The sequence below is a fragment of the Carya illinoinensis genome, chromosome 8 (assembly GCF_018687715.1).
Source record: "Carya illinoinensis cultivar Pawnee chromosome 8, C.illinoinensisPawnee_v1, whole genome shotgun sequence".
NCBI lineage: Eukaryota > Viridiplantae > Streptophyta > Magnoliopsida > Fagales > Juglandaceae > Carya > Carya illinoinensis.
In genome coordinates, this window is record NC_056759.1 from 35,616,156 (window position 1) to 35,643,399 (window position 27,244).

At 35.5% G+C, this 27,244-nt stretch overlaps 2 protein-coding genes across 2 annotated transcripts in view; both read right to left on the reverse strand.

Moving 5' to 3' along the window:
• The window catches only part of LOC122319131, a 210,960-nt gene that overhangs the window by 48,130 nt on the left and 135,586 nt on the right, over window positions 1–27,244 (reverse strand). The window lies entirely within an intron of this gene.
• On the reverse strand, window positions 14,729–24,489 carry LOC122319134 (protein BONZAI 3-like). Its single transcript, XM_043137063.1, has 16 exons — window positions 24,128–24,489; window positions 22,836–22,883; window positions 21,584–21,732; window positions 21,402–21,450; window positions 20,561–20,617; window positions 20,113–20,292; window positions 19,895–20,029; window positions 19,729–19,790; window positions 19,525–19,618; window positions 19,317–19,431; window positions 19,106–19,182; window positions 18,477–18,614; window positions 17,644–17,808; window positions 17,441–17,554; window positions 17,269–17,365; window positions 14,729–15,927 (listed from the first exon to the last, which is right to left on the reverse strand). The coding sequence occupies exons 1-16, from the start codon at window positions 24,281–24,283 to the stop codon at window positions 15,806–15,808; spliced, it is 1,758 nt and encodes a 585-aa protein (XP_042992997.1). The 5' UTR covers window positions 24,284–24,489; the 3' UTR covers window positions 14,729–15,805.

Sequence of the window (27,244 nt, forward strand, 5' to 3'; positions counted from 1 at the left end):
AGTTCCAACCGAATTCCATTTGAATTTTATTTAAGCTGAAAATAAAAAGAAGAAAAATAACACTCAAAAATAAATTAAAAGAAAAATAGATTATAAAAATAAACTATATATGTGAGGAAATATTGTCCCATTAAATCATAGTTATAAAATTAAGCATAAACATGATATCAATCAATTAAAAATCACAACTCGTATTTATACTTATTAACTATTTTTCCATCTAAAACCAATAATAGTGTCATGAAGAATTTAAAATACATTGGTTTTAAATAGCTAAACTATGCAATATTTCAGCTCAATCATTATGTGAAAGGTGAGCCAGCGGAACATTCAAGGTATATGGGTATTAGTATTTTAATAAAAACTAGTGGCAATTTAAGTTGCATTTGTTTTTGTTTATATGTACATTCGGGTGGGATTTATTTTGCTGCCTTTTTAATTCTGAGCAGTAAGATAATATTTTGGGACTTGATATAACAATAAAATGTGTAACAGGAGAAGTCTTGGGGAACATTACAAATAGGAAAAACTCAAGGTGAAACATACAGGCAGAAGGAAATCATTTGTCAGGATTTTGGAAGAGAAGGTAAGAATAGTTTATGATTTATAATTCAAGTTAGAGAACTGTATCTAATGAGCTGTAACTGTTAATGATGTGTGGTAGTGGGAGACAGCACCAAATATGGTTGTTTTCTATAAAGAAACACACTAGTCAAGGCAGAAGGGCAAATTTATCAATGCCACAACTGAACACAATTATGTGAACTTTCCCATGTTTGATTTAATTTTTGTTGGACTATAGACTGCATTAAAATATCTACACTGATTTTCTTTCATATGATATTTAGAATCTAATGGTGGAGAAATCGGCTGAGAAAGACCCCGAAGAGGACGTTGATGAGGCGGCCTTGGCTATTTTCAAAGACGTTTTAGGGTTCAAATTTGGGTACGCACAAGTGATGGGGCACATGGTCATTACCGACCCCTCTCCTTCAATGACGAAGAACAAGGCATTTATGCATTTGGCGAGGAGAATGAATGAAACAAGACTTGTGCAGAAATGTGTAAGAGTAAACTAGACCAAATTATAGGTGATATGGCTGACATGAGGAGAATTTTTTCTAAGTATGAGAAAGGAATGAACTTCCAAATGTCTGAGTTGGAGGGAAATAGTGAGGCTCATAGAGAGACTTAGGGAGATGCTTGGGCATCTCTATTGCTAGAAGTAGGCTGATTTTTTGTGGGTTTTTTTGTGGATTGTATCAATCCAATGGCTATGGTAGATTGTAGAGAGGCAAATATTTTGATTAGCAGTGTGGGAAGTTTTCCATAGGGAATCAAATTTTTGGAAGTGGAAGGGAAATGGTGGTTTCAGCTCATGAATGGGTCTAGTTTTAGGAAGTGTGTATGATCTGACTTTTGGATATGGGGAAGTAATTTCACGACAGTGTATGTATTTCCTTGAATTGTCATAAAGACTTGTGGTTATTATGAAGGGGTGATTATCTTATACTTTTTTAAAATATTTTTTGATTGATTCTCATATATTGTGGTGTAGTATGTTTTATGTGAAAACTGTTGCTAGAGTTTTAGTTTGAGGTCTGTATGTAATCTGGTTCAATGGCTCCTAAGGTGAGTCCAAGTAAACCACATACTTGAGGCTAAGTTTCAAATATGTTCACTGAAAACAGTATTTAAATGTGTCTTTAATTCCACATAAGTCACTGGTGGGATCATGTTACTCATTAAATCTAAGTAATGCACTTGGATCAAATTGGTTGTTCTATGGTTAAGATTTAATTAGCCATTATAATGTCCATTCATAGTTTGTATTAGCCTTTGATTGATTTGCTAAAGTAAAGTCCTAGTAGCGGTAAGAAATGTTTTCTATTGGCTAATACAGTTAAGTACATGGTTTTTAATTTCAGGACACTATGCTCTTGTGATATTTTTGGATTAAGAGGCATAGCTGTACATGTGAATGGAGATGAATTGGAGCAAACAAGAGAAGCAATGATGTGTATAGAACTAGAGTAATGTGTCTAGAATGCAAAATATGTATACATGTAGTCAGGCACATGTGCACTACTCCCCTTATTTGTTATGTAATCTGGTTCAATGGCTCCTGTACAGGATTTGTTATATTAATTACTAACCATGTAGGCTTCCCTTGGGCACTACTCCCCCTATTTGCAAACATTGATGTATATAGTCATGACCTTGATTGATTGGTACTTAAACCAGTGGAAAGAAGTTTAAAACAATCATTCAAATTCTGTTATATTGAAGAAAATTATGTCGTTGGTGAATTATTTAGGTGCTGGTTTTCTTTTAAGTGAGTGGCCTTTTGTTGTATAGTTGTAATTCTTCAATTTGAGTATCTTGTGATATTTTTGTCACTTTTTTCCAGAGAATTTGAGTGCCTTGATTGTAATACTTCGTGGGAAAAAATTGTAGGGAACACTGTTTTCCATCGTCAATTTTGTGGGAACAGGTTTTTTGAGAAGAGTTGGTGTGCTGGGGAAAAGGTCACTTACCAGTTTCAGTATTTCCCATAAAAGGCTAGCTAGTTTTTCCCGACGAATATAGTTCATGCAAACAACCTTTTTCCCATTAAAAACCTCTTTTTTTTTTTTTTTTTTTTTTTTTTTTTTTTTTTTTTTTATAACTATTTATCTCCATTGAACCTCTTCATGGCAAATACAATTTTGCGATGAACAGAGTTCATGGGTTAAAACATATTTGGCAGGAAAATGTTTCATGCTGTAAACCACATTTTGCACAAAAATGTTTCATGGGTAAAACATTAAGCCACAACAGTGTTTCATGGGTAAAACAATTTTGGGACGAAAATGGTTCATGCTGTAAAACACAATTTGCACTAAATTTTTTTAGGGGAAAAACATTAAACCAAGCCACCACATTGTGTCATGGGAAATTTCCAGTGAGAAATACAAGTTTTCACCACAAACCACGTCTTGGGAAGAAGTCATTTTTTCCCATGAAAGTGGTTTACCTCACCAATAATATTCCATGAGCCTCCCACAGGAGAAATTGATCAGAAAAAAGTTTGTCACTAATGTTTCACCTTTTCCAATCACAGTCTCTCCCGGGTAAAACACGTATTTGTTGTGTCAAAAAATATTTACTCTGTATATTCAATCATCATCATTTTACACAATCGTTTATTACAATTATATATTACTAGAATAAATCTTCTATTCTAGGCTATACAAATTAGGTTCCTATAATCATGCTCTCGTGTAAAGGAAAGAATTTCTTTCCATATATTACAACTCATGCCAACACTCCCCCTCAAGTTGATGCATACAGATCCCTTATGCATAACTTGACTAGTGAGTAGTAGAAATCTTTGCTGGACATGGCTTTGGTAAGTATATCTGCTAGCTAGTCTTCAAACTTGATGAATGGGAATCGAATTGTCTTAGTCTCTAGGTTATGTTTGATGAAATGCCAATCCACCTCCACATGTTTAGTTTTATCGTGTTGAACCAGATTATGAGAAATATCTATGGCAGCTTTATTGTCACAAAAAAGACTCATTTCAGATGTGGGAGCAAACCTAACCTCAGTTGGCAACCTTTTCAGCCAAAGAAGTTCACACAAACCCTTGGCCATCCTTCGGAATTCTGCTTCTGCACTAGAGAGTGCCACCACCTTTTGTTTATTACTTCTCCATGTCACAAGGTTTCCACCAACAAACGTGAAATATCCTGAGGTTGACTTCCTATCTGTGATGTTCTCGGCCCAATCTGTGTCTGTATAGCCCTTGCCTTCCAAATGATCATTCTTAAAACATGAGCCCTTTCCCTGGAGAAGACTTCGAGTATTTCAGTATCTGAGTTGTAGCCTCCATGTGTTCCTCACTTGGTTAATAGCCACTGAGGCTGTTAAAGCATCATGTTGGTCAAATAATACAGCTTCCAACGAACCACAATCGATTATATGTAGGGAAGTTAGACTTTGGAATGTTGTAATTAGGAGATTGGATTGAAAGATGTGCAATAGATTTTGACAACCAATGACAATTAATAGATGAATATTGGAAAAGGAACTTGCAGTGACTTGATCGTGCCATATAGTTTCCAACTTGTCCATTTTCACAATATGTAATATCTTTAAGCTCCAAAATGGCAGCTGTAAAATTAATTGGAACAAACGTTAAGAAATACCCCATCCCATGATAACAAGTACACTAACTAGTTTCACTGGATCTACAAAAAGATGTTACATTCTAACTCATTACATTAAGAAATACCGGATCCCATTATAGCAACATTGGTTTAATTAGGTCTAAAAAAATATTACGTATAATTTATTTTATCAAATCACGTCAGTTTATAAGTCTATTTTTATAATAATTCTTTATAGACCTACCATTTCTCGTAAGGAAAACATGATGACTTCATTTTCATATGGAAAAATCTAGTTGCAAGCACAACTGCTCACTAATATGTGCACCAATCTAATGTGATTGGTCAAATAGTAGATTTTATTGAAAACAGTGCTAATTTAAATTTTAAATATAAAGGAATTGGTATTGGTATGCAGATTAGTACGCGACTTTGTTTATACGTAGCAAATCTCTTTTAGTATAAGTATTACATGATTCGGTTGTTTGTGGAAATAAATACTAATTTCGTGTACTTGGCCTAAAGGTGACTTTCAATTAATTTGGGCATGCTATAAACAAAATAACGAGATTTAAGTATGCTTTAATGAGGATGCACTATAACACTTACGGGGTTTTTTTTGGAGATAGCCACAGAATAGTCACAAACGTGTGGTCTTAAATGCTATTTTGTGGTGAAATGATAGAATGATTGCAAATAAGACAATATTTGCAGTGAAAATCTTAATATATAACTTTAATAAAATTCTTTTTCTTGCAGTGATGAAAATTGTAATTAAAATTATAATATATAAACACTAATTAATTAAATTTATCAAATCAAAATGATTTCATAATATTGGGATGTAAAGAGCATTCCGTTTGAAAACGTTCTACATCTTCTATGTCCTTAATGTGGAAATTGAAGCTTGAGAGAGCTAATTAAATTAATCGCGTATCTCATCCACCAAGAAAAGGGGTTGTTTAATGCACATCTTAGGCGGGCTTTCCTTAACTGTTTCTCAAAAGCTCACAAGTCCAGAAGCCAATATCTCAACTTTCTCACATCCAATGACCAACAACGTTTCCAGCATTGGCATTCTGAAATATTCATTCCATGGTAAAACCACTTGAGTCTCGATAATTGTATAAGATGCAGACAAGTTAATTGAGGAAACACCAATGGCCTTGCTACTGCTGCTTCTCCTCTTTCAACTGCAACAATTTCCTCCATTCCGCAGTCAACAATCACAATTTCCTTCAATTGCTCGAGACATGATCTAACGATAGAGGCTGGAAATAAACATTTCAAACTCTCGCATCTCCAAGAATTTACTACTTGTAAATTTTGAAACATGAAACTTATTTGGGGTTCTTTACTCCATACATGCTTTATTTTGGGTAGATCATCTAGACACAATATTCTCAGATTAGGGAAGGCAACCTGTAGGATTAATGTCATGTATCAATCAATGACGCCAAAGATTTCTTTTCTTAGAATTTGAAAACATGCAAGATCAAATAGGGGAATGAGTACGAAAATAGCACTAATTATTTGGGAACTATGGTCCATTCAAGTACTAATGTTGGCTGATAATTCGTATGCTCTTCTTTTCCTATGTTGGAATGGGTACATCCAGAAATATTCATTATTTATTTTTTGCCATATTATTTTTTTAAAATTTAACTTTTATGTCCGGCCTAGAGCCACAACCTTAATTAGTAGAGGCCACAATTATAGTTTTGGGCCTCTAACTGAAGTCAACTATTGTGTCATGTGTGAGTTTGAAGCTAACTAACTCATGTACCTGATCATGTAGAAGTGGCAAGCCAGGGTCATGGTTGCCCTTCGAAATGGTTTCTCCGCCATCCCTCGTAAATAAAGTTTTTGTGCTCAAGAAGCTCACTAACTTTGGAACGTCCTCTAGCACCAAGGTTTGGAGTCGATGAAACAAGATTATATCTCCATCTTCAATTCCCTGCCCTTCTTCTTTCATGACTATTGCACCCATGTTGTTGCATTTTCTTACCACCAATCCTTCGAGTAATAGAAGGCCCCTGGCCATGGATGAAGAGAAGACATATCTTAATTTCTCATAGCTTATCACACCTTTAAAACTCTCAAGTATTTAAAGGATGTCAAGGGCAGTTTGCCATGACAAATTTCTTCCAAACAGATCATATTTTCGAGAATGAATGTCTCCAATGTAGGAAATGCAATAACCGATGTCCTCAAGTTACGGATATGCTTAAGCTGAGCACAATTTTGGATATGAAGATGCTTCAATTGTTGAAATCCTTCCCTGTCTATTTCGGGTACGACACTTTCAACACCATTTAGCTCATCTAAATGAAGATCTTCCGTTATCTTCAATAGCATTTTGATCCAAAACTCGGATTAAAAGCTTGAATTCAACTTGTGAAATCACTACTTGTTCCAAAAACTTAAGTTGATGGGAAGAGGTAGATTTTCTTATTTATTTTATATCTTAACACTCCCCTCACATGTGGCCAGACTCCCCTTTAATAAGTGGCCCAACACGTGGAATATTTAATTAAATGAGGTACAGTGTAGAGTCAGGGTTCGAACTTAAGACCTCTGCTCTGATACCATGTGAAATCACCACTTGTTCGAAAAGCTTAAGCTGATAGGAAGAGGTATATTTTATTATTTATTTTATATCTTAACACCAATTAACCTCCACCCAGGTAGGAGGAGCTTCCCAATGTAGTGCAACAGGTTGTGGACTATTTCTAGCCATAGGTTTGTGGTGCATTGCCTCCCTAAACTACACCTTCCACTCAAGAGTGAAGGCAGGAAAATTCCTCACTTCCCAAACATGACCTTAGGTAGTTTGTAAAAGAAATAAACTTAACAACAAACTATATTATATCCTGTACAAACTAAAATGGTGAAAAACACAATATTGTTATAAAACTCATAATCAAAAGGCTGAGATCAAATGGTCAAATTATAATCAGAAGATTATAATTCAAACCAATACAATGTCAATCCTTTTTTTTTGGCATTTTCTCGTACATAGAAGAGAGATTTGAAAGTAAAGAAGATGTAATACAACAAGCAACCATAATTAAACTGTTTTATTTCACTAACATTAATGGGAATGAAGGGTCCTCTGCCCCCACTGACTTCAAACCATTGGATCCACCAATTATGCATTGACGTATATATATTAACCTTCCGAAAGTTTAATTTTTACATTCGAACAATAACCCAATAGCGTGTGAATGAAACATTCAAACGTCAAATCACAAATGTTCACGTTTGAACATAAAAATAAAACGTTCAAATAAAAATATCGAATTGTCTTGATGCAAAATAGAGGAAAATTGTCTTTGCAATCTTGGATGAGTCTAGCAGCAAATTGGCGAAGATGTAGTTTGATTTATGATTCGGAAATAGAGTTGTAATTCATTGTTTTACAGTTTTATGTATCTGCATATCGCTAGTGGATAGTTTTTCTCCCTGTGTACTTGTCCAAAGTTGATAAAGATTGGTTCTTCACCATACAATGATGCAGGTGCCCCAAAGACTTTATTCCTTGGATGAATTGAGGCTGAATGGAAACGAAGCATTGTCTCTTTTGTCACCGGTGGATGCAACACTTGGTTCAATAGAAAAAAAAACCTACAACTTGCAGTTGCTTTGGGAGGGCTTGCTGCCTGGAATGTGCTTGGCTTTAGCCCACAACAAGTTCTATATTTTTTATGAGGTTGTTGTTTCTATGGACACCAGATTTAGTAATTCCGCTCTCTCTCTCTCTCTCTCTCCCCCCCCCCCCCCCGGCGAGAAACCCTAGCATCCTTAAAGTCATTCCTTTGCCACTGGTGACTAGCAGTGGTCGTCGTATGTTAATGTCACTTTCTTCTCTCGATTTTTTCTTGCTACTCAGTACGTTCCTCTCTCTCTCTCTCTCTCTCTCTCTCTCTCTCTGTTTGTATATCACTGTCCTCTCTCGTTGCCCACTTTGGCTATATCTGAGTTTTTGTAATTGTAGATATGAGTATATGTGTTTGTAGATCTAATTTTCTATGTTTGTATACCTGAGTTTCTATATTTGTAGATTTGTCTTTTTGGTTTTCTTTGTTTTTAAAATCTTTAAGTAAAAACTTAGTATTTTTTTCATGTTCTAAACGTCTAAGCACCAAACATACTTAAATAAAGGTATGTTAGAATGAAGTGAGGATGGAGCTGACTATAAAAGGAGTGAAGGAAGTACAAATGGTTCCCTTTTGTTTGGAGAGCAAGAAATTTAGTTTTCCCTTTTGCTCTCAGACAATTTTGAAGATTTTCAGTATTCATTTTACAAATAAAGGTTGATTCTTTCAAAATATAGATGGTGGCTTGGTTGCCAACAATCTTTTTATCATAACTGAACCTTGGATGACATTGATTGATATGATTATGGGTATGATGCGGATGCAATCCAAGTATTTTGATTTTTCTATTTAATTTCCCTTTTCAAAATTTCTCTTCCAAGGTGCATCTTGTTTTTTTTTTTTCTTTTCTCCCTAATGAATTCTTACATGTTTTTTCAATTAGATTATACCCAATACAAAGACCTAATCCACAATACAAAGAAAAACAAATCAACATCATTATCCAAGAAATAATTGAAAAGAAAAGGGTATAATCTAATTGAAATGGTGATAAATTATAGTCAACCTCAAGTACTTGTTTAGATCTTTGAAGTAATAGTTTGCATCAGAAGCCTTAAAAGTAGTAGAAGAGGTTACAAGTACTCACTTCCCCATCAAACAACCTCAAATGCATGTTGTAATATAAGGAAAAAAGTGAACAAAGTTTATAGCAAGCAAAAGAGAAAAGATAAAAGAAACATAGATGTGAGCCCCAACATGACCCATGAATGTGTGGTTGCATCAATAGTTAACCCCACTGTTTTTTCCCCTTCAATATATCATTGTTTTTTCCTTGTAACTTCACTATGAAGATGAAATGTGAATCAAAATCAGCTCCATGGATGAAAAAGAAGAGGAAAGAATTGAGTAAGATTCTATAGAATGTCTAAAAGAATTATAGACATGATTATTTGAAAACTCTAGATATTCTTTGGCAACAATCAACACTCAATGATGTTGTAGAATTTTCTAAATCTGCTCCATGTTACTAAGCTAAACGTGTCTTGGAACAAATGTGAGAGTATTACCCTCCAAACGTTTACCCCCCATATGGTAAACACGGAAAGTCTTCCATGCTCTATATATGACAGACCGTTCTTAAAACTTTTCAAAGTTCAGTTCAAGAACTGTCATTCTGCCTTCCCCAATATCCTATAAAACCTCACTCTTTGTTTATAGAGTCCCAACACATACATTGGGAGCACTTGTACTAGCAAGGATATTTTTCAATACATAAGAATTCATTAGGGAAAATAAATAAGAAAAGACTAGATACACCTTATAGGAAGAGAAATTTTGAAAATGGAAATTAAATAGAAAAATGAAAACACTTGGATTGCATCTGCATCATACCCCATAATCATATCAATCAATGGGGTCATCCAAGGTTCAATTATGATAAATAGCTTGTTGGCAGCCAAGCCACCATCTATATTTTGAAAGGATCAGCCTTGATTTGTAAAACGAACACTGAAAATCTTCTGAAAGAACATTTGCTTTCTATTGAGAACAAAAGCGAAAACTAAATTTCTTTCTCTCCAAGTAAAAACGAACCATTTGTACTTCCTTCACTCCATTTATAGTCCACTCCATCCTCACTTCATTCTGACATATCTTTTATTTAAGGATGTTTAGCGCTTGGACATGCATAATAGAAGAAATCACCGAATGTTTGAAAAAATACTAAGGTTTTGCTGGAACATTTTTAAAATAAATAAACCCAAAAAGGTAGATCTACAAATACAAAAACATCTACAAACACAGAAACTCAGATTTAGACAAAGTGGGCAACGACCAACGAGAGTGGGAAGTGATATACAAACACAAAAACTCAGATCTAGCCAAAGTGGGCAACGAGAGAGGAAACTGTTATACAAACTGAGAGAGAGAGAGAGAGAGAGAGAGAGAGAGAGAGAGAGAGAGAGAGAGAGAGAGAGAGAGAGAGAGAGAGAGAGAGAGAGAGAGAGAGAGAGAGAGAGAGAGAGAGAGAGAGAGAAGTGTTTTTGTTTTCTCTGGCATTTGGGGAAGGGGAATTAATCCTAAAGTTACGGTCACATTTGTCTACTTAAATTCATTTCAGTTAAAGCTAATTACGGATACTCGAGTCAATAACCGGTATCTGTAATTGGGTTTCGGGTAAATAACCGTCTAAATTCACTCAGACTTTCAGGTTCAGGACTAGACTAGAAACGAATATGCAGCCGTAGTGAGGCACGAATAATATTCCTTTTTATTAGCTACGGCCTCCAACCCCAACTGCCTAGTCCACCATTAGATTAGAAAAAACTGCATCTCTTATATTCTTGATTTTGCCAAGGAAGATGACCATGGAGCATTAATTTATTTAACTTTTTATTCTCTTGCTTTTCATGCACTCATGTATTAATTGTAAAGAGATTTTTTTGAGCTCCTTTCCTCTTTTCCCTTATTTATTTTATTTTTGGCCTCCTCTGTGACGCCCCCAAATTCCTTTTGGGATCGAACGGACATTTGAAGCGTCGAGACATGCAACACAAGGTTACCTGCCCCCGTTCATGACATATAAGATGCAATATTCCTAACATGCATATAACATTATGCAATATTCGCAGCGGATAATTTTTTTCTTTAGCAATACTATGCATCAAATTAAAAATATCCCAAATACTTAAAACATACTTAATATATAAAGATCCATTGAATAACTAAGATCACAGCACTAGTCCAAAATGGTTATGATCCAAAAGTACTGGAGATGCAACTCCATCGTACAAGTAGTAATTTAACTACTATATTAACATTTAACGACGCACCGTCGCTCAGTCGACTGTGTCTAATTGGTCAGCTCCTGATCCTCCTTCAGGTCCTGTAACAAGATCTACCATTCGGGGGGAATGGTAGTTGGGACTACCACAGTGAGATTTGATTACAAATCTCAGCAAGTTAACAAAAACTTTCACACAAGCTAATGATGCATGGATGACAGTAAAAGCATAAATGCATAATCAAATTCATAAGTAATTAAAGCATATCTTGGCGTACAACATAGCATAATTGACATAACTTAAATTGAAACATGAACTGAACTTGACTTGACATGAACTTGATCTGAAATTTGACTTAGCATGAACTTGTTCTGAAACTTGAATTAACATGAAAAATACATACTCCACAGTTGTTGTGGCCCCATGTATTCTACACATTACAATGCAGTTAAATACATACTCCACAGTTGTTGTGGCCCCATGTATTCTACATAAACTTGACTTAACATGAAAAATACATACTCCACAGTTGTTGTAGCCCCATGTATTCTATGTGTAAATACATACTCCACAGTTGTTGTGGCCCCATGTATTTTACACATCACAATGCAGTTAAATACATACTCTACAGTTGTTGTGACCCCATGTATTCTACATAAACTTGACTTAACATGAAAAATACATACTCCACAGTTGTTGTGGCCCCATGTATTTTACACAAATTTGACTTGAACATAACTTGAAATACATGACCAACTTGAGATAGAAACATTTCGTAACATGGCATAACATATAACAGACAACATATTTAACATGACATACTTGTAATGTATAATAATACATGACAGAATATATTATGTAACAGATAAAAATTGATGACAGAATAAATTCTGTATAATAGATAATTACGTGATAACTTGGCATGGCATGACATATATGATAACATACATACATACATCGTAATTCTTTTACTTAGCACACATACACAGTAGACTGCTAGTAAGTTAAAAGCTAACTTACCTCGATCTCCGCGTTTCTTATAAAACCTCAAGCGCGATCACGAGGAACTGTAATTAGTGATTCTAAAAGTTAGCACTAAATCACTAATAAATTAAAATATGGAAAATACTAACTTAAATAGTAAAATTTCCATTTTACTCTCTACATATGGGAAAATGACCGTTTAACCCATAATTTAAGGATTTTGCATACTAACTCCAAAAGTTTCCAAAATTTACATTCCTCATGTAAATTTTGTCCTAAACTTAAATATCAACTCAGAAAAATTTAAAACTAATCACAACTATTATAACTCCATAGAGCCGAAATTCCCATATGCTATTTCCATTGATTTTTGTTTCCAACTTGTTTTGATCAACCTTTTGATCTATGACTTATAAATATGTGATCTTCAAATCAAACCATCACATGGTTTAAAAAGATGTCCTAAAATATATATAAGCTTCTAATTCAAGATCACATGGTTAAAAATTAATCAAAACATAAATTTAGCCAAGAACATCCACACTTTGGCTTATTTGAATATCTCTTTGCATAAAATTTCATATCTTTGAAACTAACATCAAATATCTTTAAAATAATAATATAACATGTATATAAGATGCTTAGGATCCTCCAATAAAATTATCAAAGTCATTGGAATAGATTTAGACCACCAAAGAGTTAAACTTTCTCAAAACAGAAACTGTTTTTCCTCTTCCAGTTTCTAAGTTTCTAAATCTAAGAAAATCTTTCATCAAAACCTTTAATCATGCAAAAATTCTCAACCAATAGTCATATATACATGTTAACGATACTCCATAAAAATTTCGGACCAATATCTATCCATTAGCTTGGTCAAAAACTCCAAACTATAACATATTCTCCAGTTTATCTCCCAGAATGACCTTTCTATAGTTTACATAATATTTGACTGACCAAATGATCTTCAAATGGGACAAATAAGATATCCATGTAAACTAGACTCAAAAAGGAACAACTTATATGAAGGAGACTTTATGATAAAACACTTACAAAAGCTTCGAAATGGGCGTGCAAAAGAACTCCTAAAAGCTGTCCGAGAGAAAGTGTTTGATATTCTTTTAAAGGAACGTGTAAATGAAGATAAGTTCGTGGGTGATGGCTGGAGATGCTTATGGACGAGATAAGGGAGATGATAAGGCTGGAGTTGAGAGTTGAGTGTGGTTTTCTCCTACCTAAAATATCTATAAAAGATTATCTCAAAATATTCTAACCAATAATATCTATAAAAATCAGCTCAATATATTTTCCAAATGTGGAGTAGACTTGGAAGAGTAAGGTGGCTTAAATCTTTCCATGTGTATTTTAAATCTCTATTCTTAAGATATTTTCCAAATGTGTATTTTGCTTAGGTGTCATGATCTCACACCTTGATTTCCTTCACAATTCCATCTAATGGTTTCTCTTTGTGCCAAGTATCTAATACTATTCATTATGTGTGGTTAAGATCTTGCCAAGTGTCCAAATAAAATATCGCTAACTTAATTTGAAAATTTCACATTGTGATTTTGAAAACACTGCGCTTAGTACATTTACCAATGTTACTATTCACTCCAAAAATAAACGTAATAAACTTAGTACTGAAAAATCCTAAATATTCAATTAAGCCTAGTGGTGTAGACTATAATGTATTCTGACACTTTTAACTATCTCAAATAATTAAAATCGCATTTCTAGCACCATAGTGAGTGATAACACTAACTATGTTGACAGGCTAAAATTTATGCGATTAGTCGATTCGTGTAAACTTACAGAGTTTTCACGAGGTTCTTAAAGTCAATAGAAATTCCTTAATTGAATTTCTAGCGGGCTGTTACATCCTCTCTCCTCCTAGTTATTATTATTGTTGTTACTGAAATTTTTTCTTATCATTTCTCTTTCATCCCCATATTGTTTTGAAGAGAAGGAGATGCCATGTTAAAAAACGACAATGCAAATGACATTTTTTTTTCCCCAAAAAAAGACACCACCTTTGTAATTCTATCAATCCCTCTCATTTGTGCTGTGAAATACTGTGAAAAGAATACAAGAAGATTTAATATTTATATCAATTAAATTATCTGGTGCTAATTAAAGATGACCTGTTGTTGTTGTCGTTGTTGTAGATGTACTCCAACATGGATGAGATTGATGTGTTTTAATATGAAAAATTCTTCTCATCAGCCACTATTCACCACTCCACACCCTACATTGTATAAAAAAAATCCATATTCTCTATGAAAAGCACCCCTACACCCTATGAAAAAACTAGAAGTGTGTGGTGTGAAAGTGAATAGTGGCTGATGCATAGTAAATCCCTTTTAATATTTTGTTTTGGATAAATAGTTTAATTATTTAGATTATGCTGTCTCATAGGTTTATAGTTTTTCAAAAATAGTCCCAAAATCATCATATATTAAAGGAAAATAGGTATTCAAATTTCAACTAGGCACTTTAACAACCTAGCTAGGACCACAAACTGTTATAACATACTAATTTGCTTTCTCCCAAAAAGTTTAGGGTGATTGATGATTAAAAGTCTTATGTCTAAAATAAGAAAAACGAAATCATAAATCTTCTATGTGAGCTTAGCTCTTTGAATTCTAGATTGGGATTCTTACGGCCAAAAGAAAATAGCCATGTGTACAATTATATGTTATAAGAGAAAAACTTGGTGTAAAAGCTCACAGTCAAATAATATTGATACACTTACCAGTTTCTTTGAATATATGCTCCCCTTTTTGGGGACAAAATTATTACATTAGTAAAGAAAATATGAATACAACTTGAGGGGATGGGATATCTCATCAATCACCCTAAAAAGATTGATAAAACAAGAAAATAAACACGACTCGAAAATTGGTATCAGATAATTAGTTTGATCCCATAGTTGAAGAAAAACAATGAGATAAAAGTTAAAAGAATTGTAGGTATAGATCAGGTAGAGCCGTGAAGGGGACAGTACATTGTGGTGGTGTGGCGGTACATGAGGACCATGCATGTACAGACAACGGCACATATGGCTCATACGCGCATTGATCAAAATAGTAGAAAAGTGAGTCGTAAACTGAATGAGGAGACATTTGGGTGGTGCATGCATGGCTGCAATTAAAGCCTAGATTTGAAGTTCAAAGTTCTTGAAATAAAAGACTGAAAAATCAAGAAAATAAGGAAAAAAAATGCTAGTAAGCCAACCAGCGGCCAACTAGAAGAGAGTGGCTTTAAAAAAAGGCCAAAATCAATACCATATGGGCGGCATGCACATGGTGATTGTTACATGTGCAACAAATGGCTTTTGACAACCATGCACATGAAGACTTCTTTTGGATGGTGGAAGAGGTTGATGAAGACTTGACGCTTCCATTGGTGGTGTGCAAGTGAGATTGTGGAATAGATGAAATACAATGTATCTGGCCTATAATGGCTTGAGCGGATTAAAAAAAAAATTGGAGCAAAAGAAGAGGTTCTCGGTGGGGTTTCTTTCAATGGGCAGAGAGGGACATCGAACAATCTCATATACCCTCCTATTTCGTTCTTGGCATTAAAACTGTAACTCCTTGCTCACACCCACGAAGGAAAAAGGAAACAATACCTATTTTCAGGCAGGTCAATCTATCGGTGGGATAGCCTTTAGAAAACCTTGGCAATTGTTGTTGATCAGCGGTATATATCATACCTTATTTGACCCTTATCCAACCTGTGTGTGTCGTCGATATATATTGGCCTTTTGTGGAGTTGGTACTTATACTCAAGTACCAGACACTTGGGCTTCATGGAGAGGGCGTGGCTTGATATCTCTGCACCGCATGTACGTCAAGAACTGTCCTGGTAGCTCTTCCAAAAGCGCCTGGACCACAGAAATCTGCCCACCTGCACATACCACACAATGAAGCAAAAATAGAACAGAACAGCTGCAACAAGATAAAAGTAAAAGGAAACAGTTCATGTCATTTGATACAAAAGTCAATAAGCCCAAATAAATGATACAAACGTCAACTGAAAAATGAAGTAGAACTGACTTTTGGGTTGTAAATGAAGGAGCCAAGCTGTTTGGTGTTGGTCAATGTTTAATCCATAAAGAGTTACAAAAAAAGACGGAAAATAAAGGACCAAGACTGTGGTGCATGGCAATAGCAGTTCATGCAACATCTCCGTCAGACACAATTTCAGTGTTCAAACCCATCCTTTAATCCCTCCTTCACTCCATCATTGAATAATTATCTAGCTAGGCATTGCAATCAACAATGTGGTTTTGTTGCTTTCTCTCTCCCCACAAAAAAGCTCTTAACTGTCTCTAAAAAACTCTCCTTCCCAACCTCACGCTGTGAGGAACGAAGTACCTCCCAACTTCTCCCTCCCCTTTCTCTCATTCCTTCCTCAATCTTCTCCCCATTCTAGATCTTCTCATTCCATTTCTCCAGTTTTTTTTTTTAAAAATTTCCCCTCATCTTCTTCCTTCTTTTGTCTCTATTTTGTTTAGTCTTGGAGGTTAGTTCTACTGATATCCGACCGGTTCCAACCACCACTAGCCCACCATATATAGAATCCCCACCATTTGATCACCCATATCCACCGCACCCAGGTACCAAACAACCACACATACTGCCACTCGCCACCAACGACAGGCATTGGTGGCACTCACCACCCCCCGCCTGCTCTCTTTTCAATAGTTAACTCTCATTTACTTGCACCTCCAGTCCCTAAAGTGTTTTCTAGTCATTTCATTTTGTTTTCACCTCCATTTTCCTTACCCTGACACCATTTTGCTGGAAGTGTAAACTCTCGATTTATTTTTGTCAATCCACTTATAATCACCACGTGCCTTATCTTTGATTTGGCTACTTGCCGATCTACCATCCACCACCACAAATCAATATTTTGATTGGTGCATGAGGCCCATGCGTCACCTTCCTCAACAATTTCCATCCTTTTTCGGGAAACAGACTGTCTTCTTTTTTGCTAGAAGCAAACATTTGTTCTTGCTTATTATTCTGAGAATGGGGAACATGTGAGCATGGGACTCTCCCAACACTTCAAAGCAGTTAATTATGGTGCATCATTACCATTGTGGCTCTGAGTCACAAGACCACAATCTCTTAGTTGAATTGCACCAAAAACGACCTTTTATGACAGTTCTTTCGGTTTGGTAAAGACATATGCATCTTGACCCAATTTTTAGCACCATACGTGCACGTGCCATTATGTACTTACCATGAACATCTCGCATTGGAACAAATTGTACAATGTCACGTGTAGCAACACGATCTGTAGAGCTCTCTAATCGTTGTCCTTTATCAGCATCAAGGACCTGTCACAAAAACTAAGTTAGATGACATATTAACACATGAGGGTAAGTTCAAGTTCTAGAAAAACAAATCCATACCTCCATCTGTCCAAAATCTGCACCTCCCACTCCCACTATAAGAATTGATAGTGGAAGATCAGATGCCTTCACCAAAGTGTCTTTCGTTTCTTGGAGGTCTGTAAGGACTCCATCCTAGAAAAGGAAAAAATTTATTTGATTACCAAACGAAGGATTGAAGGTGGAAAGAGGCATCAAATTGTGAAGTCAACTATTCTATTTACCGTAATAATGAGCAAGACGAAGTACTTTTTGCTGTTGTATGAAACGGATTGGCTTGCAATTTGAGCAGCTCTTTTAATCACTTGGCCAAACAACGTTGGTCCTGCCAGAGTAACATTATGTAGAGCACTTGCATAAGCAGACATGATGCCTTCAACTCCTTCGACCTATTGAAAATTAGAAGCTAAATGCGTTACTTGAGGAGTATGAACATGTAGTTTTCATAAGGATGATATGTATGCTATGCAACAATGAAAAATCACTTGATTTCAATGAGTCTTATACGGTACATACCATTTTCATTATGTTAACAACTGTACAAGGAAGAAAAAAAGTACCGTAGAGTGTAACACATAATATTATGAAGGGTATTGGGTGATAACTCGATCCATTTGATTTTCATAGTTTTCATTTACTTACAAAAATTTTGAAGGACCATAAAGACTTTCTAAAGCCTATTAATTGCATATCTAAAATTATTGTATATAACAGTTTTGTATGTGTTATGGTTAATCTATACTCGGTGTTTTTTCAACTAATGCTTTTACCAACTTCTTACTTATTTGGTTCAAGCTGACTATGACACTCTATTCATAACTAGAAGTGGTAGAGGAAGAAAAAAAGCAAACAAAGAAAAAAAGATAAATATTAAATTTTTTAAGAACAAACAATGATGAGATAAACAGGTTGAAACAAACAAAAATCAGGGATTAACTACAGTATTGCAGGAGGGCAAACAAGATGGCGATAGTTCTGTGGAAATGCCAATACATGCAAACCAAAATGTTGCATCAGAGACGAAGAAACAATAAATTATAAAATGGGCTTCTCTCACCTCCAAGCTACCTGTGCTTCCATTTAGGTTGAAGCAATGTGAGATGGTTCCATCAAATGTTTTCCCACCGAAGCCCCAAGCAGGAAAGCGCCTATCAGAATCATAAAATTGAATGACCTCCCCAACCTCCATTATAGCCTGAAACAAATTCAGTTATCAAGCAGATAATAACTTCACCCATCAACAATAATTTCTTTAAATACAGGCTAACAGAAGGCCCACTTAACAAACCAGAACAAATAAACTTGTCTTTCTCAAAAGCTCAAGAAAGCAAATTGGATATTGAAAACGAGCCACTTGATCAAATTGATTATAACAGAAATAAAAGAAAGCAATTTAGAGACTTGTTTATGGACCAAACTTCATAATATATATATATATATATATATATATATATATATATATATATATATATATATATATATATATATAAACCAAATCAAGATAACAACAAATTTCTCAGGTCAGTGTTATATGTGGGGAGGTAAATTTGAGCGTCAATATCATAATGAAAATACAACTCATGAGGTAAATTTCCATGCCAATCGATCCAAACAATTTGCCTATACTAGTTTTGGAGTCAAAATAATATGCTGTTGAAAGCACCAGATCAGGATGCACAGACTCACCTTCTGATAAGAATTCAACTGGCCGGAAGGATCAATGTAGTGTAAAGAATCTGGGTTCTGAGGATTTCCATTTGAGGCTGGACAAATTAAAATTGACTATTCAAATTATGAATAAGACATTCGGGCAAAACATTTACAACCAGAAAAAAGAGAACAAAAAATAAAAAAATCAATTATCACGTGTATAAATAGTCCTCTAGAAATTACTTACCTGTAAAGTCAACTGCAACCATAAAGTTAAGCTCAAATCCACAAGAAACGTAATCAAGAAAGCTGTATTGTTCCTTCTCACAAAATTGATCCACAAAGAGCTCTCCCTTCAAAACCTATATTGATGAATCATTGAACAAATGCAAATTCAAATAAAACGAATAAACTAAAATATTTTAATAAATTCTACTGCAATTATGAATAGGTACCTTTTTGTGACCTTGATGAGATGTTATAGTAAGATTTTCACCACTTCTACCTTCTTGAAGTTTTTCCAGGTCGGCCACTGACTTCTGAAGTTTACTGATATGGTAAATTTAAGAACAGTATCTTCTTTAGAACCAGAGACTAAACTCAGATAACAAGGGAAACCAAGCAAAAATGAATCCGCAGATGAACTAAATTCCACTTACCCAATAAGTGAATGTTTGCCACTGCTATTGAAATCAAAGCACTCGATAATCAATGGGTTATCCTGCAACAAGTCAAATTTCATGCACCACATGCATCTTCTTAATCGTCCAAATATCAGAATATCCTATAATATAGTGTGACCAAATCATAAGGTGACAAGTTTACCTTACTTCCAAACTGCTGCATACTCAGGCATAGGGGTTTCCATTTTGGATTTAAATTGTTGTTCACTACTTCAGTCTTGCATATTGGAATGGAGCCTCCACTCTCCACAATTCTAGATATTCTTAGAAAAGGGTCCTAGAATAAAGTGATGAATTTTAAGGATGAAACAAACAACAAATATACATGCATACGTAACATAAAGCTTTGCAAATACATACACTTTTAGAAAATATGTCCTTGTTATCCAAGTAAGAACAATGGAGCATCATCTCAACAACCCTCCTTGAAGCAACTGTTTCCTCTGCATGGATGGTGAGTACCCCTAAGTTCCTCAAACCCACATGCCCAATTTTACTACACAGATTAAGGGTTAAACTCTGATTTTGTTTGGTAAGTACCTGCCATGGAAGAGGGGGGAAGGACTTGATGTTCAGTAAGGTTAAAAATGGCAGCAATTGCAACATGCTCTTTAACTGCATCGATGGTAACCTAATATCTTAATATATCACTTAATTGGGGAAGGAGCTCTCACAACAGTCTTTCTGCTATTGAAGTTTTTAATACAAAAACTCTGAAAATTGATATAATTTTATACTCAATTTGCACCAGCTTAGTTAAAATGCATATGCATTCTCAATGATCCTGATTGATCCCAAGACAACATACCTCTGATAGAACACACGTGGCCTCTCCAAGAAAATCTTGATCCTTCAATTTCAGTGTCTGAAACACAATAGAATAGATATATTTATTATGTGCAACAGAAATATGGTTCATACAAATTTTCTAAAAATTACAGATCATATGGTAATAGTTTAACATTATGTTTTCCTCTGGCGTTTTGTCTCTGATCCAACTCAGATTTTATCTGCACTTCTCCTATAAGTTGTTTTCTTTTCTCACATGACTATGAATCTATGATTAAAAACAGTGACAATCTTTCGAAAGTACTCATTCATTAATCACAATTGAGGTAGTTGACCCCCTCCACACACATAGATGTACACAATAGTGACCGAATTAAGCAAGCAAACTGCTGCACACCATTCAGTGAGTACTTTCCCATGTCGGTCTTACAAGTTATACAGTTATACGATGCATGGATGTATCTATATATATTGTCCAAATAACTTAGGCTGGCATGAACATATAGTTGGCATCCAAAAGTCGTTTATTATTGTTCTCGAATTAATGTTTTTTGCCAATTCAATGTGTTTAACCATGTATCAACAAAAATACAACTGAACAGGCTAGTGAAAGTATAATGTCATCTAACTAACACATATTTACTCAGAAAAACCAGTACCCAGCTCTTAGTCCCCAGTGTAAAAGAGTTTTAACTTGCAAATTGCGGTATTTAGCACTTAAAAGTATTGGAAGAGATACTACTGAAACACTCAGCATGTACACTTTTTCTTGTATATTGTTGGTACAAATTATAATTGGAAAAACATAACGTACAAAGATTTAAAACATTAGATACTCGAGAGCAGAAACTATAATGTACCTTCACAGGTATATTGTGAAATTTGGTATCAACATCATATACATGAAATCTGGAGCGAAAATAAAGAAGGGAAACGCGAGTGAGTCAAAAGAAGTCAAATCAAAACAGGAGTTTCCGTAATAAAAAAGAAGTACTATATCTATAAAAAAGATAAGCACTTAAAATGAATTTGTAAAGCTTACACCAATGGTTGTACAATCTCGAACTGGAATGCAACTATAACTTTTTCTATCCACGTGGGATTCAAGCTATTCAGTATAACCTCAGTGCGGCCTAACTCCTCTAGTTTTCCATCTATATTCTTCACATATACCACTGCCATGGGATCACTCTGAACAGAACAATATCTTTTTTAGCTCAAACAACAGTAAGACAATCCTGACCAAAATACACACATAAACAAACTACTGTGTATTGAAAAACTCAAACCTTGAAAGCTAAATAAACACCTTTTTTCCAGAAACGGTCAACATGAAGTATTAGTTCAGCTCGCTACCCATGTAAATACTACTTATGGTAAATGTAAACCAAACACTACCAGGATGGGAATCCCATGAAAACTATTCATAAACTTGAGAAGAAAGAAAAACACTAGAAACTTGGGGTGTTTTTTCTAGCAATTTTGAGCAAACAAAGATGGTGTCCAGGATTTAGTCATCCAAAGGTTAAGCTGAAGAGATACAGAAGAAGCAAGAAACTCTTCAAATTTGAAATCCATTTATTGTTTGAGAAAGTCCTAATGGAAGACATATATCCTCCTGATCAGTAAACACAAGACACGAGTACAAACTAATATATCATTAAGAACACCAAAAATAGAACAAACTAAATTATATCACTGAGCACTGTAGTTTTCTTGCCTAGGTTTTTCATTAGTGTATAGTAACTACCCATACTAACCAAGAAAGTTATCGATCCACATACATAGTAATCCAGCTCATTACAAGAGTATGGCTACAAATATCTTACGTAAACAAAATACTGTCAAAATAGTAACATAAAATTTTTTTTTATAGGTAAATAGACATAGCCCAAGTACACAGAACGTATAAATATAGTAGCTTAACATAAAGTAATGATCAGCTCACATGCCCATATCCCCCTTTGTTTTGGTTGTATCTTGAAGTGAAACTCAAATAGTAAAATGTACTTCAAGATAATGAACCAAAATTGTGATAGTTATCCCAAAATTTAGAACTGATGAATTCATAGAATTATGTTAACTCGAGAAATATTATACCAGAGTCTTGAATTCATACAAATTCGAAGTGTGGTCTGGATCATAATTTCCAGTCCATGCTAAGCATAGAAAATATATAGGTGATGAAGTTGGACATTAGAGCAGTTAAACAAATGATTCGGCAAAGGAAAGACGCTAGTATCAACCCTCAGTAAACATCACTATCAAACATATGGTTATGTTTAGAGGAATACCTTTGAAATGATGTCACGATCTCGCAAGTTAATTGCTGATAGGGATAACTGCAGCACAGATTAAAATACGTGAATATATTTTGAAAAGGCAAAACAAATGAGTTAACAGTACAAACATAAATAAAAAGAAACTAAAAACAAAACAGCCACGCATGCAGAAAAAATAACAATTCCAGATGTCAAAATCTCTTATAATACTGATAAACGATCCCATCCCATGTAAAATTTTTGTCAGGCAATATACTGCTTTGGAGCTTGCCGTTATTCCACCCATTTCTTTCTAGTAAGGGGCAATAGAACTGCACAATTTCCATTTGTTGGAGATGAAAGAAATGGCAGGTAACCCTTTTCAAGAATATAGGTGGCACTTCATCCTTTGGCACTTAAAAATGAGAAATATTCAACTCCTGCACAATACTAAAAGGCAACATGTTGCTTCATACAACCTCATTAGTCTCCAATTTACTAATATGCGGTTAAAATATCTAGGTCGTTTTACTGCAGTCTTAAATTCAAGAAGTTGGTTGCTATGTGGGGTATCAATTTAGTCAATCAAAACATCATCCTTTATCTAAGCGCCAAAACACATGGCACCCCACCATGCTATCCTTTCCTGATTCTGAGAAACTAGTAATAGGCCAAACATTTAAATGACAGAATATCAGAGGCAATATTGCGCTGCATGCCCCGCATGCTTCATTTATCAAGCGAAACTCATAGCTTGAAGAGCGTTAAGGATGTAACATTTCAGCACTTGTGAAATACACACAAACCGATCCTCTACCATGCAACGAAAACGACTTCTTTGATAATTTTAAACAAATATGTATTGTAAAAAAAACCATAACACTAACACGAATACAAAATTTTATTATTTTATTATTTACTCTTTCTGGATAACCTTTTTTCAATCAAGTTTTGTACCTTGCATTTGTATAAGGATAGTATTACAGGGGAGAAACTTTACTGGAGAAGAAAAAAGTAACCACAATTTTAAAAAAATAATAATCGTATTCATATTATTCTTGTTCTCATTGTATTTTATGGGCAATGGCCAACATAATAATAAAGTAAAATGAGAATAGTAAGAATCTAAGCCAATCTGGGATAGAAAATAAATAACGATACGAATTTCAGCCAACGTGGGGATAAACAGAGTAAAGAATATCAAGAGTCTGAGCCAATGTGGGGTAGATAATAGAGAGCAGCACAGATTATACAAATGCATAATACAGTTCTGTGTGCGTGTAATATATATATATATAGATAGGCGTTAGAATGGCAGTCACTACCTCGACTCGGGTGAAGTGTTGATGGAGATCCCGAGACCTGTAGAAGAACTCAACGGCGTCGTTGTGGCCGGCATTGTTGTTGGTAGCTGTGGGGCTCTGTTGGACCCCACCCACGGCTTGCTTTCCTTCTTCCACGTCCAAATAGCAGTTCCCCATCTGTCTCTCTCTCTCAAGCCCAAATGAGATTCCTTTTTTGTTTTCGTTTTCTCCTCTATTTAAAACCCTGGATAAATTATATACTTATCCTCTAAAAAATTTTCAGAGCTCTTCAAACTCAGCCTGTCCTTTGTATATAAACATACAAAAAGGAATACTTTTTTTATGTGTTTGGATCGCAACCCACTTTAGAGAAAACGTGTGTTGAGGATTGTGATTGTGGAGGATTGTCTATCTCTGCTCTGCTGTATTTATTAGGGAAGAACAAGCAGTTTCCTACGTATACGATGGAGTGTTTCCTTCCTTCTTTCCTTGCAGGAACCTACGAAATTGTAGCATCTTTTACGAAGTAGGAGGTGTTTTCTTCACAACCACAACAGTTTTCTTTCTTAGGACTCAACGAAACGCGGATTCCCTTGACAACTTTTTTTTCCCCTTTGAGCAATTATGCGGTCAAACCAAAACAGAGGAAAACCGAAAAAGGAAAATGATGGATGCAGGGGACTTGCGCAGGAAGTTGCGCACGAAAAACTGACGGGATCCATGTGGAAAATGATACGGTGCGTTTCATTGGGTTTGCTACACGGTGCGTTTCGCAGTCTACATACGGATTCCCTCCATCTCCGAAACTTCCCGAGACCCGTTATGGGTTTCTGAACCCTAACCTTCGCATCTCCCTCCTCCATTGTCACTTGTCATTCTTTTCAAGTACAACCCTCGCCACTCAGTTTGATGGCCAATATAAGCACATGGAATGATTCCAACCCATGAAACAGGATGGGAAAAAAGATAAGCCAACTTGTAATATATTATCGAGCATAAGCCATGTTGAAAATGGCCTTTCATAGAAGAATAAAAATAGGTTGTTAGAAGAAAGGTTGGAGACCCATTATCAGTATTCGAATGGGGCATGCTACCTATTTAACGTTTGCTTGGCAAGTTGGCACAATGACTATGCGTTATTCACATTATTGATAAAATACACTATCTATATTATTGATAGTATGTTAATTTATAAGATTTAAATTTATTTAAAAAAATTTATAAATTTCAATCTTATAATAGAATTTTTTTTATAAATAGAATTTTTTTTTTCTTTTTAGTTTGGAGTAAAAAGATAAAGGAGCATAATTAGATTTAGAGCAGCTTCTGTGTTAATACATGTTAAATTTTATATGGGAGTAACCTTTAGTTATTGATAGGAGAATAAAATAAAATCTATTTACCCACCAAATTGTTGAGGGAAGGATAAAATTTACTTATTAAATGCCTATTCATAGGTTTTCTTGCTTAAAAAAGTCAAATTAATATTTATTACATTCCTGCATCACCATTCACACCAAGTTTGTTGAGTCTTTTTCTGAAGTAAAATTTGTAATACATTTACCATTTCCTATATCTCAAAATCGTATAACACTTTCATTTTAGAATATCGTTGTGATGTAATTTAATCAAATTACATGTTGAACGATTGTGTGCAACTTTTTCTTGGAGAATCCACCAATAGATGCACGTGATCCTCTCTAATCTCTATGTACCTTCCAAGTCATTAATGTAATGGTCCTTTTCATTTTAATTCGACGTGACAAATGAATAGAATAGATATTTGAAGGGTTGAATCTTATTTTGGGGATTTTGAAAGTGGTGACGTGGCGGGGCGATTTTTTCACCTCTGTTAGGGTTTTCTCGTTTCCAAGAGAGGCTATGGCCTTGGCCGTGGGTGGCCGTATGGCATCCCCTGTTGCAGAAACAGGGGGTGGTACAGGGGGGTCTTCCTTTGGGGTTTCTACAAAGGAAGAGGTGCTTCGAAGGTCCAGTGGTTTCGATACTGGTAAAGCTGGGAGTTTTTCTGCAAATTTGTCTTTCGCTCAAGCCCTTTAGAGGCCTCTGCCGGTGCCAAAATTCAAACTCCCTCCACGCAAATCTGAGTGGATTGATGGTGAGCTGGGTTTTGTTTTTTTAGAAGGGGAGATGGATAAAGTTGCAGATGAGTTGAAATGTGCGCTGGTCTTGAAATTTCTTTCAGCCAGGCCGTCTATTGATGTCTTACTCCGGCAGATCCTAAAGTCTTGGGGTTTTTCCGAAGTGCCAATGATAGTTTCATGGATGATTTTCATGTTTTGTTACTCTTGACCAATGAAAAAGATTATGTTCATGCGTGGGCTCGAGAAGGGAGGATGGTTGCTGGGTGCCATTTTCGTTTATTTAACTGGTCGGTGGATTTCAACGTGAGGAAAGAACCATCCATTGCTCCCCAATGGATTTTTCTGCCAGGTTTGCCTCTCCACTTGTATAGATTGGATAGTTTGCAAATCTTGGCTTCTCGGTTTGGAAAATTCCTTGGCACTGATAAAGCGACTCTGTATCGAACACAGGCAACGGGAGCTAGATTGTGTGTGGAAGTAGACTTACAAGAGGAACCCGTGGAGGGGTTTCCGTTGATTGCTGGGCAGCTTAAAAAATGGCAGAAGGTTGTATATGAGAAGAGAGGCTTCTATTGTACTAAATGTTGTAGGCAAGGCCACACTGCTGTGGTTTGTCGCGTTGGTGAGAAGGCAAGGCCGAATCTGAACAAGAAAGAAGAGGTGAAGGGGGTAGGGAAGGAGGGGGAGGGGAAAGTATGGCAGGAGGTGGGTAGGAAAAATGAATTGGCTGTCAAACTTGGCTCGAGTATGGGGGTTAAGAATGTGATTGAATTTGAAAACCAATCCCAAGACATGGTTGTTTTTGACAAGAACAAAGAATCTGAGGTGGTAGATAAAGGGAAAGATGTGGATGACTCCATCATCTTGGTGGAGCCTATGGAGAAGGGGGAACTGGTGCTGGAGGATGGGTTGGGAATGAATATGGTGGCAGATGAGAAAGGTGAGGGTTCAAGGCCTAAGTCCGGGCGCCAGGAGGAAGGCATGGTGGTGGTAGTGTCCTTGAAGCAGATGGAGCATTGTGAGGTGGAAAAACCTG